Raw genomic sequence first — 14,302 nt, forward strand, 5'->3', positions numbered from 1 at the left:
TAACTTTTTTTAAGTACACCGAATGCCAAAGGTCGGACGGTACGGGGTTAGTGCGATGGTGGACGGAGATTGACCCCATGGAAGTTACTGTTGATAAAGTGAATCAAGAGGATGTCGGGACTAGTACGAAATTATTTGCTCCAAACCTTACAAAATCGGACCAAGTCAACAAAGTACTAGCGAGAGGGTATGACGAGAAAAGGATGAATTTTTGTATGCTAATGGTGGGGGTGCGAAGCACTGGAAACTAATTGATTTAGAAGCCCAACATAGGGACGGCCCACAACTTTCAAGAGGCTGAGTGGAAGCAAGGTAGGAGCGCGTGCGGACAAAGGAGGAAGTAGCAAGCAAGTGGCCGATAGCCGGGTCCCACGTGGGGACAGCCGGCAAGAACAAGCTCACGGACAACAAGGACAAGTTGTCCTCTTCAATGCTAGTCAACGACAGGTGGTCCCACCTCGCCTCTCAATCATTACGGCAATCATCGGCAATAAAGAAGATGTCGGCTCAAGTTTATAGGCGGCTTTTTGCACGGGAATCGGCACCTTTTAATGTCTCTTTTAAAAATAATAATGTTGTCTTTCGGTTCAATCATTAGTGTTGTCCCCTCGCTTTTAAAGCTGCGATTTCTGTGCCGAGTTTGTCTCCACAAAAGACAAAGGCCGGTCGGCCAAGCCAAGCCCGAGCCGCAAGGAAGGACAAAGGACCGGCCGTGCGGCTTCATGGTAAGCCAAGGAAGCCAAGCACGGCGCGCAACCCGATGCGGCCGGATTCTTTCATGGCTTCGCACGTGGGGCCAACGTAGCCGGTGGGCCTCAAGAAGATGATGGGCCTAAAAAAAGGTCTAGGACGAAAGCCGAAGAAGGAAACAAAGGAAAGGAGGTGCGTAAAGAAATGTCGGTCTTTAATAATCCGGTCTTTGAAAAATGAAACGGCGGGACTGCTAGGCGAGCTGCCGAGAGCAATGAGTTTTGTAGCATGGAATTGCCGAGGCTTGGGAAACCCGCGCGTAATTCCTAAAATTAAATTCCTTGTCCGTATTATAAACCGGATATCCTTTTTCTTTGTGAAACTATGATTGAAGTTAATAAAACCGAGGAATTTCGTTATCTTTTGGGTTATGATTCTTGCTTTGCACTGTTAGAAATAGTAGAGGAGGAGGTATTGCTTTGTTTTGGCGAAATACGGTTAATCGTAGTATTGTCAACTATTCGGCTAACCATATTAGCGCTAAAATAGAAGAAGTTAATAGTAGAGCTTGGATTTTCACGGGCTTTTACGGTTATCCGAGAAATTGCTAGAAGGAGAGACTCTTGGAATTTTATTCGGGGTCTTGCTAGTCAAATAAATCTTCCTTGGTGCTTGATGGGTGATTTTAATGATATCTTGCATGCCGATGAGAAAAAGGGGAGGGCCACTAGACCCAATCGGCTTATTAGGGGATTTCGCCAAGCTATTCAAGATGCCGGTCTTATTGATGTCCATATGGAAGGGTATCCTTTTACTTGGTTTAAAAGTTTGGGTACTCCGCGTCTTTGTTGAAGAGAAGTTAGACCGAGCTCTAGTAACTAGTTCTTGGATGCAACTATTTCCCAATGCAAGACTTGAAAATCTTGTTGCTCCATCTTCGGATCATTTTCCTATTTTGCTAGATAGAACTCCGGTCGCTCGAAGTCATAGAGTTGAAAGGTCTTTCAAATTTGAAAATGCATGGAGACTTGAAGAAGGAATTAATGATGTTGTTCGGGGTAGTTGGCTAGGGAGTACGAAGTAATGTCATCAATAAGCTAACAAATTGTGCGAGAAGATTTAACGTCCCGGAGTAAAACACACCGCAATAAACTTCGAGAGGATATTGATCGGTGCAGGAAACAACTCGTGAGAACTCGTACCATCCATGGAATCCAAGATGAGGTTCATTTCGACAATCCGAGGCAAAAACTTAACCATCTCGCTTGTTCAAGAGGATATGTATTGGAGACGGAGGGCAAAAACTCATTGGTATCGAGATGGAGATCTTAACACAAAATTTTTTCATGCCGCGGCAACTTCCGGGAAAAAAGTAAATAAGATCCTTTCTCTTGAAACCAATGAAGGAGTCCGCACTACCGATGAAGTTGGAATGTGTTCTGTTGCAAAGTCTTACTTTGAAGAGTTGTTTGAAGGCCAAGAAAGCGTTCGCTCTCCGGTGATTAATTTGTTGAATCAAGTGATCGATAATGAAGACAATATACGGTTAACGGCTCCCTTTTGTAGAGAAGAGTTTAAAGAAGCAATGTTTTCTATGCAACCGGATAAGTGCCTGTGCCCGGATGGGTTCAACCCGGGTTTTTACCAACACTTCGGTCTATTTGCGGTGAGGATATTTTTAATGAATGTTGCCAATGGATGAATGAAGGACATTTTCCCCATCTTTAAATTCCACAAACATAGCGTTGATCCCAAAAGGAACGGAACAAAAAACTATGAAGGACCGGAGACCCATAGCTTTGTGTAATGTTCTCTACAAATTACTCTGTCAAAAGTCCCGGCAAATCGTCTAAAGAAAATCTTACACAAATGTATTGCCGATTCACAGTCTGCTTTTGTTCTGGTAGATCCATTACGGATAACGCTTTAGTTGCAATCGAGCCTGGTTCATTACATGAAGACGAAGACGAAAGGTAAAGAGAAAAGTGTGGCGCCGAAGCTAGATATAAGCAAAGCGTATGATAGAATTGATTGGGCATATCTCAAGGATGTCATGAGCAAGATGGGGTTCTCGGAGAAATGGATCCGGTGGATCATGATGTGTGTTGAAACAGTTGACTATTCCGTCATCCCGAATAAAGAGAAGGTTGGTCCAATTATTCCAGTCGTGGTCTACGACAAGGTGATCCGTTGTCACCTTATTTGTTCATTCTTTGTGCTTTGAAGGGCTAACGGCATTAATCGTAAATGCCGAAAATAGAGGGGAACTTCAAGGAGTTCGTGTGTGTCGAATTGCTCCAAGAGTATCCCATCTCGTCGTTCGGCGATGATTGTTTCTTGTTTTTTCAAGCGAATGTGCATCGGGCGAATATTATGAAGCAAATCTTGAACCGGTATGAGGAAGCATCGAATGTCAAGCTATTAGTCTTCCTAAATCCGAAATATTCTTACAAAAGTAGAAATGTGGAAGAACCATTACAACAATCCATCACCAACATGCTTGGGAGTTAGAGCGGTATTAGGAAGCTGGCAAATATCTTGGCTTGCCTTCAATGGTAGGGCGTAGCAAAAAAGCAACATTCGGTTTCATTAAGGATAGAGTATGGCAAAAAATTAGCAACCTGGAGTAGTAAATGCTTGTCCAAAGCGAGGTAGAGAAGTCATGATCAAATCGTTCTTCGCCTATTCCTTCTTATATCATGAGTATTTTTAGGCTTCCAAATACTCTCTTGGATGAAATAGAGAAGATGATGAATTCCTTCGGTGGGGCCATGGTGGTTCAAGTAATAGAGGTTTGCATTGGCTATCCCGGGGAGAAGCTATCTCGTTCATAAGAATAATGGCGGTATGGGTTTCAAAGATTTGGCGGCATTTAATGTGGCAATGCTTGGTAAACAAGGATGGCAATTACGGACTAACCCCGAAAGTCTAGTCTCAAAGATCTTCAAAGCTAGATACTATCCTAATAGTAGTTATCTAGAGGCTAGACGGGACATAACCCCAGTTTTGTTTGGAGAAGTATTCTCGGCGCGAAGGTAGTAGTTAGACAAGGAGCTCGTTGGAAAGTTGGCACGGGCTTCAACATACCTATTATTAATGAACCTTGGATTGGAGAAGGTTCCGGTATTCCACCCTGTTGGTCATGACATGCCGGCTCTCCAACCTTTTTCTCGTGGGACATCTCATAGATCAAGAGATTAGAGTACGGAATGAACATTTGGTCCGTCGGTTATTTGTTAGCGATATGGCACGTAACATCCTAAATACTCCTCTTCACAATCGGAGTTGAGAGTGATAAGCTGATCTGGAAGGCGGAGAAAGATGGGCATTATTCAGTTAGAAGTGCGTATCGTATCCGTATAGAAGAGGTTATAAATAATGACCATCTCGCGCAAACCCGGGTATTGGAGTGGTATATGGAGGCGAAAGTTCCCCCTAAAGTCAAGAATTTGGTGTGGAGAATTTGCGAGACCGTTTTCCGACACGAGTAAAGCCGCGTAGTAGGGGTGTCAACCGTCCCTCGTAATGTGTCGGATGTGAAGATCCCCATGAAGATAGTTACCATATTACGTTTCCTTTGCCCGATTGCGATTGAGATCCGGCAAACGGCTAATATTTGGCATTTGATTACTCCATCCCCGAATCGGTTTGATAATGCTCCCGATATCATTTTCAATTTGTTGCGAGAAGTGTCTACGGCTCAAGTTGAGAAGATTGTTACCATAATGTGGAGCATATGGAAAGCTAGGAATCTTAAATTATGGCAACAAGTGTCGATTCGACCGCTACCATTCTCGGAAAGAGCAAGACACCTTCTAGAAGGTTGGAGAAGTGCTAATTGTAAGAAAGTTCCTATCGTGCAAGACAATACATCATCCATCCCAAGTTCATCCCACCGGCATGGAGATACAACTCTTAGATGGAGGAAACCGAGCGATGGTAGGTATAAATGCAATGTTGATGCATCTTTTCCAAACAACGCAAATAAAGTAGGTTTTGGAATGTGTATTCGAGACTCGGATGGGAATCATGTCCGGTCTAAAATTATGTTCTTCTCTCCAACTTGTTCCATTGATGTTGGGGAGGCTCGGGTTTACATCATGCAATGCGGTGGATTCATGAACTTCAACTCACAAATGTTGATTTCGAGGTTGACTCTAAAAGAGTAGCCGATTATTTCAACAATGGTCGTGGAGATGTCACCGAATTTGGTTCTATCATGGATAGTAGTATCCACTTCGTAACACCTATTTAACAAACTCTCATGTCGAGTTTATTAGGAGGCAAGCGAATGAGGTTGCACATACTTTAGCTAAGGCGGCCACATCTAGTACTAGCTTCCGTGTCTTTGATGATATTCCAACATGTATTACGGATCTGATATTTAATGAAATGATATAACTTATTTTCTCTCAAAAAAAAAAAAAAAATTCTTGTATATTTTTGCTAGTTTGTTATTTGTCCTTGTGAAGAAACGACACTCTTGTTTTGTTTTGTTTGTGAATTTTTTACCTTTTTGTGTATTTAGTTTTTTTTTTCTTTTCAAAAAATTGTATTTGTTTGCAAACTTTATGATATTTTTCTTTATAAATTATGGTTTGTATTAATTATCTAAAAAAAATTAATAGTATATGTATTTATTTAGTATTTAGTTCACCAGTGGTTGAATCTTTTATTAAAAATAAAACTCTGGTTTAACCTATTGAACCAATTATGACTCACATATCTCATATGTTAGAACAGCGGTTCAATTTTTAAAACATTAGATGAATGTGAAATTCTACCATGTATATTATTAGGATAAAACTTTTATAAGTAGATCAAGAAAATTTCTCTTTAGTCTTCTGATATTTCTCTCAGCCACCCCGAAATTACGTAAATACTTTCAACGGCAATTAACTCGTCGTTTAAAAAGACTTTTTAAATCGGTTGAACCAATCTAAAAAAGGTCGAACGGCATTCAAATACCTCCAAAAAATAATCGAAGAGGCCAACGGCACGTAAGTGTCTTTTGGTGAAGGGAAAGGAGAACTTGATGAACCCTAAAAGATAAGAAAATTGCTCTTCACACTTTTGATTTTGCCCATTCCTTTAATCCGGCGTGACTTAACTCACGCTTGATATTTTCGGCGTCGATTAACTCACGCCGACACTTTTAAGATCGGTTCAATCACTTTTAAAGCTAGTTCAACCGATCTTAAAAGTGACGACGTGAGTTAACTCACACTGAAAAATGTGAAGCGTGAGTTAAGTCACACTGAATTAAAGGAATGAGCAAAATCAAAAGTGAGAAGAGCAATTTTCAAAAATAAATAAATAAATAAATCTCTTAGTTTCTTGAAAAAAGGTTCACATCCAAGTTCCAATTCCCTAGCCTCCAAAGCCCACCACCCTCCCATTTTTGTGAATTTCTTATTGCTCCCTCCAATTGGTCGTGCACCCTAATTTTTGGATTCTAAAATCCAAGAGTAAAAATGGATTTTGCATGTTTTTAACCATTCAAAAGATAGAATCCAAAATATCAATCTGGCGGAGGAGAAATGCAGGGGCAATGAGAAATTACCCTATTTTCATGGTTAGAAATACAATAAAAGTAACAGACTAACTCAAATGAATCTGGCTCAATCATACATTTGATTAGGACTATGTGTCCACACTTAGTAAGCATACATCTCTCCACCATGTCGAGGAATGGTATGGAAAGCATACATCTATATTAGAGGAACTTTTGATAGAATTGATTCTGATATGGGAGGCTTCATCTCCACTTAGCCATAATATTAACAAACCATATATCCCTTGCTTAGGCTTACAGACTGCCACATACCGCTATAAATTGTGTTGAGAATTTTACATTGGACATGAGTTAATAGTTAATATTCTGTTTATAAATGGTAGAAGTTTTTCACATTACAAGTCGGTTTTGCTATACTCAATCTAAATTTTAAAATGGCATTAGAGTTTATAAGAAATCTATTTGACCACCTGTTAACAGTCATTCGGATCATAGTGATTACATTTTAATTGTTCGGTTCTAAACGGGATATACTAAAATCTCACATCATATAAAATATAATATGAAAATATATTTATAAGCGAGAAATTCTAACTTACAATTCGGTTTTATATAAGGTTTAGTTTATACTCAAATACTAAAATTGAATGAATCATTGAGGTGATCATAAGGGGTTTGGTCAAATAAATACACAAGTGACCCCATGCTCCTACTTTTCATTTCAATATATAACTCAGACAACCTCCACAGAAAAATAATTCACTACTTTGCACTGTTGTTGTTGGAAATTAATTCTCAATATATGTGCTGCTGCAATCTTAGTAGCCAAGTTCAAGACAAGGATAAATTAATAGGGTTGCTAAAAAGCATTCTCATACGACATCTTTTTAATAGCCTTTTAATTCTTTTAGATAGATAGTAATGGATATACTCAAAGCCTCCATTAAAGACATTAATAACACACAATAAAACATCTTCCATGTTTTAGGACACAAGCAAAGTTTTTAATGCATTTTAAATTTGGTCGACAAAACCCTTCAATACATTCCTTTAGAATGAATTATAAGCAAAAACTAATCAAATTAACCACATCAAGAAATTAGTTGATGGTATTTAATATGAAGTCCCAATGAGAAATTAAATTCATGATTAATAAAATGAGTAAATGGTCACTTTGGTCCTTGACTCTACACCTCGCTATTACAAAGGTATATCGACCGGGGATTAAATTCAAAGTAGTCCCCGAATGTGCACTTCGTTATCACTTTAGTCTATGGTGTTAAATAATTTTGTAAACCGATTATTTGACAAAGGTTTTATGCCGACATGGAGTATCAAGTGTCGCGAGGAACTAAAGTGAAAGTAAAAAATAGTCACTTTAATCTCTTAACCGAAAATCAATTTGAGAGGTTGATTAAAGATACTATCATTAAATAGGTGAAAAATTGTTATGCTTTGCTCATATTTCATTAGAGGCAGTATTATACATGCATGCTCAATACACAACAATCATTTGATTAAATAAATAATTGTCATGTGTATGCAACTTTTTGTTTTTCTAATAAAAATATAATTAACATTACTCTTTTTATAAAGTAAGTTCATATATATCTGTCTATCTATGCGTGTGGCTTGGTTTTGGTTTTTGCTTTTGCTTTTGTTTCACGACATCATTAAAAATAAAAGGACCATGTTGTGGACTAGGATTTTTCTGTGTTACATGCAAATAATTTACAAGATTTACGCGCCTTGATGAAAAGCTTAGTAGAAAATTATAGTAAAAAATAATCGGTAACAAAAAGTTTAAAATAAGGTTAAAATATGTATATGTGTGTGTGTGTAAATATATATATATATTTCTCATAAGTCAACGAACTAAATCTCTTTAAATGCCAATAAGGTTATTAGATGAAACAAGGGTGAGATATTTATGTATGTGTCTAAAATTTGAATAATCATGTTTTAAAAAAATATATATTTGAATAATCATGTTTTAAAAAATATATAAGAGTACTTAACTATTTCTCTAAAACCATGCAAACAAATATATCTATACATGGGATTTTTGTATGTTTTTATTTACAAAAATATGTGAGATATATGATATGCGGAGAAACTTCATACCAAACATGTATTCATCAATCTATATATAAAGTGAAATTATAATAAGAAATATATTTCAAAATCATGACCTTAATTAAGGAACAAATCCTAAACCATGGACTTAATTATCTTAAATATGTTTAAAATAAATATTAGGAATATTATTCCCAACATACAAGGCTACTAGATTTTATTCTAAGAGAAGAACATGAAAATCCCCTACCTCATAAATTTATAGGACATAATGACATTTTCACCCTTGGGCAAACACCTTATAATTGAGTTATGATGAGGGTAAAAAGTGAAAAACTATTAGGAAGATACTCCCTCCAAGTCTCAAATGTAAGAAACTTTTCACTTTTTAGATTCATTCAATAAATGATGTATGTGGTCTTTATTATAGACCACATACATCATTTATTGAATGAACCAAAAAGTGAAAAGTTTCTTACATTTGAGACACGAAGGAGTATACATTAGAGATTTTCACCAATTTTTTTGTACAATGTTGACACATTAAGGAAAACGATATTATTATGCTAATATATATTACAAAAGCTATCAAGTCTACTTTTTTTCTTGGAGTTGCTTTGCTTAGTGGATGAAGTACTTTGGTATTTCAATTTGAAGAGAAAAAGAAACTAGAAAGAAAAATGCCATGTTCTAAAGAAGAAGCTCTTATTAGACTCTTCTACAATTCTTCAAGCTCTTTCAAACTTCTCTTCCTCTTTCTCTTTTCTTCTTCAACTTTGCTTCTCAAAATCTTAAACTTCATTAGTAGCTACTCTTTATTCCAAAGGTTATTATTCTTATTATTATTATGATTACACTTTTCTAGTTACTCTTTTTCTCATTGTTAATGCTTCCATCGTTATATTTACAATAAAGTTTCTATATTTGTTTTTTGTAGTGATCAACAATATGAATATGTTTCATCTGAAGAAGAAGAAGAAGAAGAAGAAATTCAAGAAAGTTATTGTTATGAAGATTCTATTGAGAAAGATCATTTAGTAGCTGATATAGTTTATGGTGGAGAAGCTCTTGTATTTCTTCATAGTAACAATAAGTCTCAAAGGAATCATTCTTTTTCTTTTGAAGAAGAAGAAGAAGAAGAGTTTATAACACCTCAAGATAGCTTCATTGAAGAGTTTTCTTCAGAAGAAAAATTTTCAAGTGAAAGTTTGCATGTTCATCAGAAGTCACCAATTGTTTCAGATTTTGAGACAGAAACAAATGAAACAGAAATTCAAACAGAAGAAGAAGATGCTGATTCTGTTCAAGATTCTATTCCAATTGAAAAGAGGACCACTTCTCCTCCTATCACAGTTAACCTATACAAAAGTGATGACTTAGTAGAGAGTGACAAAAACTATGATGGTATTAATTTCACATCATATATAATTTGTTACATTATTCACATGCATCACTTATAGTTCAAATCTTATATGAGTTATGTAACACTGACACTTCTTATTAAAGTTGTGTATCGACACGACAAGAATACGTGATTATATTTGATTAATTTATTTTTCAAATTATTATGTATCAATGTGTCAATTTTATTTATGTGGCTAGTGTTTGTGTCGGTGTTGTGTTCGGTGTTTGTGTATGTACTTGTATCGGTGCTTCATAAGACATGTTTCTATTTCTTGATTTGACAAAATTGTTTTTGGTGTCTCGGTGTCTTATGTTCGTGTACGTATACGTGTTTCATTGTCTCGGTATCTTGTGTTTGTGTCCGTATCGGTGTTTCATAGATGCTAAATGGTGTTATACTTTTTTTGCAGAAAAATATATTGATATTGGAGTTATAAAAAATGAGAAAGTGCAAGAAAGAAAAATTACAAGAGATGAGAGTGTTTTTGTGATTGGTCCTACACAATTGGAGAGAAATAAGAAGTTGATTATTGAAGAAAAAGATGATGAAGAGATATATGGTGATACAACCACTATTGGCTCAACATCTAAGGACTCTTCTGATTGGAGAAGTTCAATTATTTGTAGAGATTCTGGAACTGATGATTCATCATCAAGAAGAAGTTGTCCAAAATGGGAATCTTACGCAGTTTTTCAAAATATGATGAAGAAATGTCATTTCTAGAAAGGATTAGTGCACAAAAGCTTCATGAAACTGGTAACATATACACCTTTCTTAATTTTCTGATATTTAATTGCTCAAATTAATAAGCTGAATCTCTCGCGGCCTCAATCTCTAGTCAAATTCTCTATTATTGAATTAATCTAACGTTCAAGATATATTATGGAGTTAGATTAATCCAACGACCGAGTTTTGGCCGGAGAAACTGGAGAGGCAATAAAAGATTCAAGTTGTTTAATAAGTATATACCATAATGTTCAACTTGTCGACAATTTGAATCTTCTCTTGTCTCTCCAATGAAACTTCGGTTGTTGAATTAATCTAATAGTTGAGAGTGTTTTATCTCGACGGTTAGATTAATTCAATTTCTAACACGAAATATTTCATAATGATAGCCACATTATAATATTATTTCTTCAAATATATTTTTATTTGGAAACTTTTTCTTTTTGTTGCTTAAAATATTTGTGTTTTGAAACAATAATAAAAAAATTGTTTTAATTAAATTCAAAAAATTGTAACTAAGTAGTTGGCTTGAGCTGGTTAACAAGCTTCACTTAAGAACGAAACTTCGGGGGTAAAGACAAAAAAAAAAAAATTAGTTATTATTAAGGATTGATTTTGTTAGACATTATTAGTGACATTTTTATTGTTAAGAGTTGATTTTGTGACACATTATTATTAGTAACACTTTTAATTAATTTCAGAATCATTGAGATCTATCAAAGTAGCTCCAAGGTCAATTTCAGGGAGAATTGTGTACAAACTTTCAAGTATGAACAAAAAATCAGAAGATATAAGTCACAATCCATATTGTGAATTAGAGGGTGCATATGTTGCACAAATTTGCTTAACATGGGAAGCACTTAATTGGAACTACAAGAATTTTCAAACCAAACGAGCTTCAAATGTTGATGTTGGTTGTCCAGCAACAATTGCACAACAATTTCAACAATTTCAAGTTTTGTTGCAAAGATATGTAGAGAATGAACCTTATGAGTTTGGTAGGAGACCAGAGATTTATGCTAGAATGAGACATATGGCACCAAAGTTGCTCCTAGTCCCTGAATATCGAGGTACAATTACTTAGCAATATGCATGGAAAAACTAGTACCTTCCAACGGGAATGGATCCTCTCCGGTGGTTGGAGGGTCCGGTGAAATCCCAACCATTAATAATAATTATACTTGAGCAATTAAATGTTATAATTAAGAGAGATAGTATATTTAATGGTTTTGATTTTTGATTTGGAGAAAGCTTGTAGATAATTTCACGGAGGGAATCTTCTCCCCCTTCCAACTTCTATTAAAATATTATTGTAAAAATTGGTTTGAAATAATTTTTAATTTATTTTGATTAGATAAAAAATTGAGTTAAATAAAACTTCTATGTGAGCTATGATTATTTTATCATCAAATTTTCAAAATATAAATATTTAAATTTTATACAATTCTTTCTTTATATGATTTTATATTAATTTATTACTTAGATTATTATAAGTTGCAAAAATAAAGATTCAAATGTCACTTATTAACATGTATATTTCACAATTAAATAGTTTTGCAAAATTGCAATTGTGGTATTTCTTTTTATATATTGCCAACCCATTGGTTAGGGTCCATGCATAGCCCCATTAGTGTGAAGCATTATTAAACAATTTGTAGGGGAATTAAACAGTATGTAAATTTAATTAATTGAATATTTAATATAAACTTTAACAAAGACTATTTTTTATTCTCACTTAATTCTATTTTAATTTTTTATTCATAGTGTTTATTGTATACATAATATTGTATTCATAGTGTTTATAGTATACATAATTATGACTATATTTATTTTTTCTTTTTGTGTTAATTAATTAAAGAATCAGATGATGATCAGAAGGAGAATATTGGGTTTAACACTAAAATATCATCAGCTTCATTTCTTGTGATAATGGAAGATGGAATCAGAACATTCATGAATTTCCTCAAGGCTGATAAAGAGAAACCATGTCAGATCCTTGCATCTTACTTTCGTAGAAATCAAAGAGGCTTGGTTGATCCAACATTAATCCGTCTTTTAAAGAAAGTTAATCAAAAGGCAAGTTCCTAATTATATAGTACTTGTATAATCATATTAATTTTCTCTTTGGTGCATTCCACATCATAAATTTCATTTTATACATTAGCTCCTAACATATATTTTGTCTACACTCAACATATTAGGCTTCTAATGTGGACTTTTTAAAGGAAATTCGGATTCTATAAGATTCCACATTCATGTAGTCGGAGTATTGATGATTGTTCGATTAAATCGGATCGTCAAAGAAATATAGATTTTATTTTATAATTTAAAATATCGAGGTTGAATCTAGACCGTCGATCTTGATTGAACGGTCATCGATATTTTAACTACGTGAATGCGAGAGAATCTCGACCGCAAAGAAGTCGATCCTATTAAAGCAGCTCTATCTATCTATCTATCTCTATTTATCTATATATGATTTATTTATTTGTATACATATTGGAGTACCATCATACTATGTTTAATGGATTTATTTCTTTACTTACAAGAAACTATATTTCAATTAATGTGTGCAGAAGAAGATAAAGATTAAGGATCTTCGACGCTCACACAAATGCTTGAGGAAGAGAAACTTGAAGGAGGAAGAAGAAATGGAGATTTTGATGGCATTGATAGATTTAAAAGTGGTGTCAAGGGTTTTAAGAATGAGTGACATGAATGAAAATCAATTACATTGGTGTGAAGAGAAAAATAGTAAAGTGAGAGTCATAGATGGAAAACTACAAAGAGATTCCACTCCACTTTTTTTCCCATCACATTGACCCACAAAAAAGGTTTATGTAAATTAATATTGCTTCATGAGTGGATGATGAATATGCATTCATGCATATAAAGGAATATTCATAACATACTTTTTGTAAATATGGAATTAAAGAAAATGGAGAAGGACCCTACAAATCAAAGTGAAACATATGTGGAGTAGCATATGGAATATTTTGGGGTATGAAATTCATGGAAAGATGGGTAAAGGGGAAGAGGTGATGTGTTATTGATGAATATTGAAAGTGAAAGACCAAAGACAAAGGAAGGTACAAGATAAAGACAATATTAGCTTTAGTTATTGCTTTAGCTTTTTTGATTATAGGGTTTATCTACAAGGGTTTTGAGCAAGAGTGAAGCACATGGAGTTCAATAAAAGTAGTCTTCAACTCTTTTGCATAAAGTAGAGCACACAATAAAGGAATGGTAGGTTTAGGGTTTTTTTCCTTAATGAATACGGAAAGGACCTGTTAGTTCTTGAAAGAGAGAAATAAATAAACAAATAAATATATCAACCATCTAGCTAGGACTTGTTGTAGTGCTACCAATTTACAAAAGTACAATTATATGTACTACTTAATTACTTTCAAAAGATTTACTCTTGGATTTATCATTTATTTTCTTAGTTTGAACTTTAAAGGATATATAAAGTTTAATACAAACGAATTTTAAGTTTTAATTTGTACCGAGTTTTGGGCGGTTGGTGTGTGGTTGGTGGTGGTGGTTTTTTTCTTTTGGGGGTCGCGGTGTTCCGTCTATGTACGTCACCGCGGTTGTATTGTTTCTTTACCTTTTCGGCTTGATCGCAATCGTGTTTGTGTGCCTTGCACCCGTTCGTCGTTAATAATATTTGCTGGTTTCAAAAAAAAATTGTACAGAGTGTGTGAAGATTTTTAAGTAAAAATGTTTGGTTTTGATCATAACAAACTACTCACAATAAGATAATTGTGATTGGTTAGAAGTATAAAAAAAATTAAAATTAAGCAGACAATTGTGTGCTTATTAAAAAAATTATCTTTTAGTTGTCTGCATTTTTTGTCACGTAAATATATCCTCAATTTATGATTTGC

The 14,302-nt window shown here is 34.7% G+C and overlaps 1 protein-coding gene and 1 pseudogene across 2 annotated transcripts; both read left to right on the forward strand.

Moving 5' to 3' along the window:
• The first annotated feature begins 4,238 nt into the window (after window positions 1-4,238).
• LOC146918270 (uncharacterized) lies at window positions 4,239-4,859 on the forward strand. Its single transcript, XM_085722035.1, has one exon. The coding sequence runs from the start codon at window positions 4,239-4,241 to the stop codon at window positions 4,857-4,859; it is 621 nt and encodes a 206-aa protein (XP_085578161.1).
• Window positions 4,860-8,889: 4,030 nt separating this feature from the next.
• LOC146918271 (uncharacterized) lies at window positions 8,890-13,824 on the forward strand (annotated as a pseudogene). The gene is made up of 6 exons (XR_015016098.1): window positions 8,890-9,107; window positions 9,219-9,685; window positions 10,096-10,442; window positions 11,114-11,482; window positions 12,271-12,488; window positions 12,989-13,824. The product of XR_015016098.1 is annotated as an uncharacterized LOC146918271 (transcript).
• Window positions 13,825-14,302: the final 478 nt, after the last annotated feature.

Source organism: Medicago sativa, chromosome 6 (genome assembly GCF_051527215.1).
Source record: "Medicago sativa cultivar Bolivia chromosome 6, Bolivia_mono, whole genome shotgun sequence".
NCBI lineage: Eukaryota > Viridiplantae > Streptophyta > Magnoliopsida > Fabales > Fabaceae > Medicago > Medicago sativa.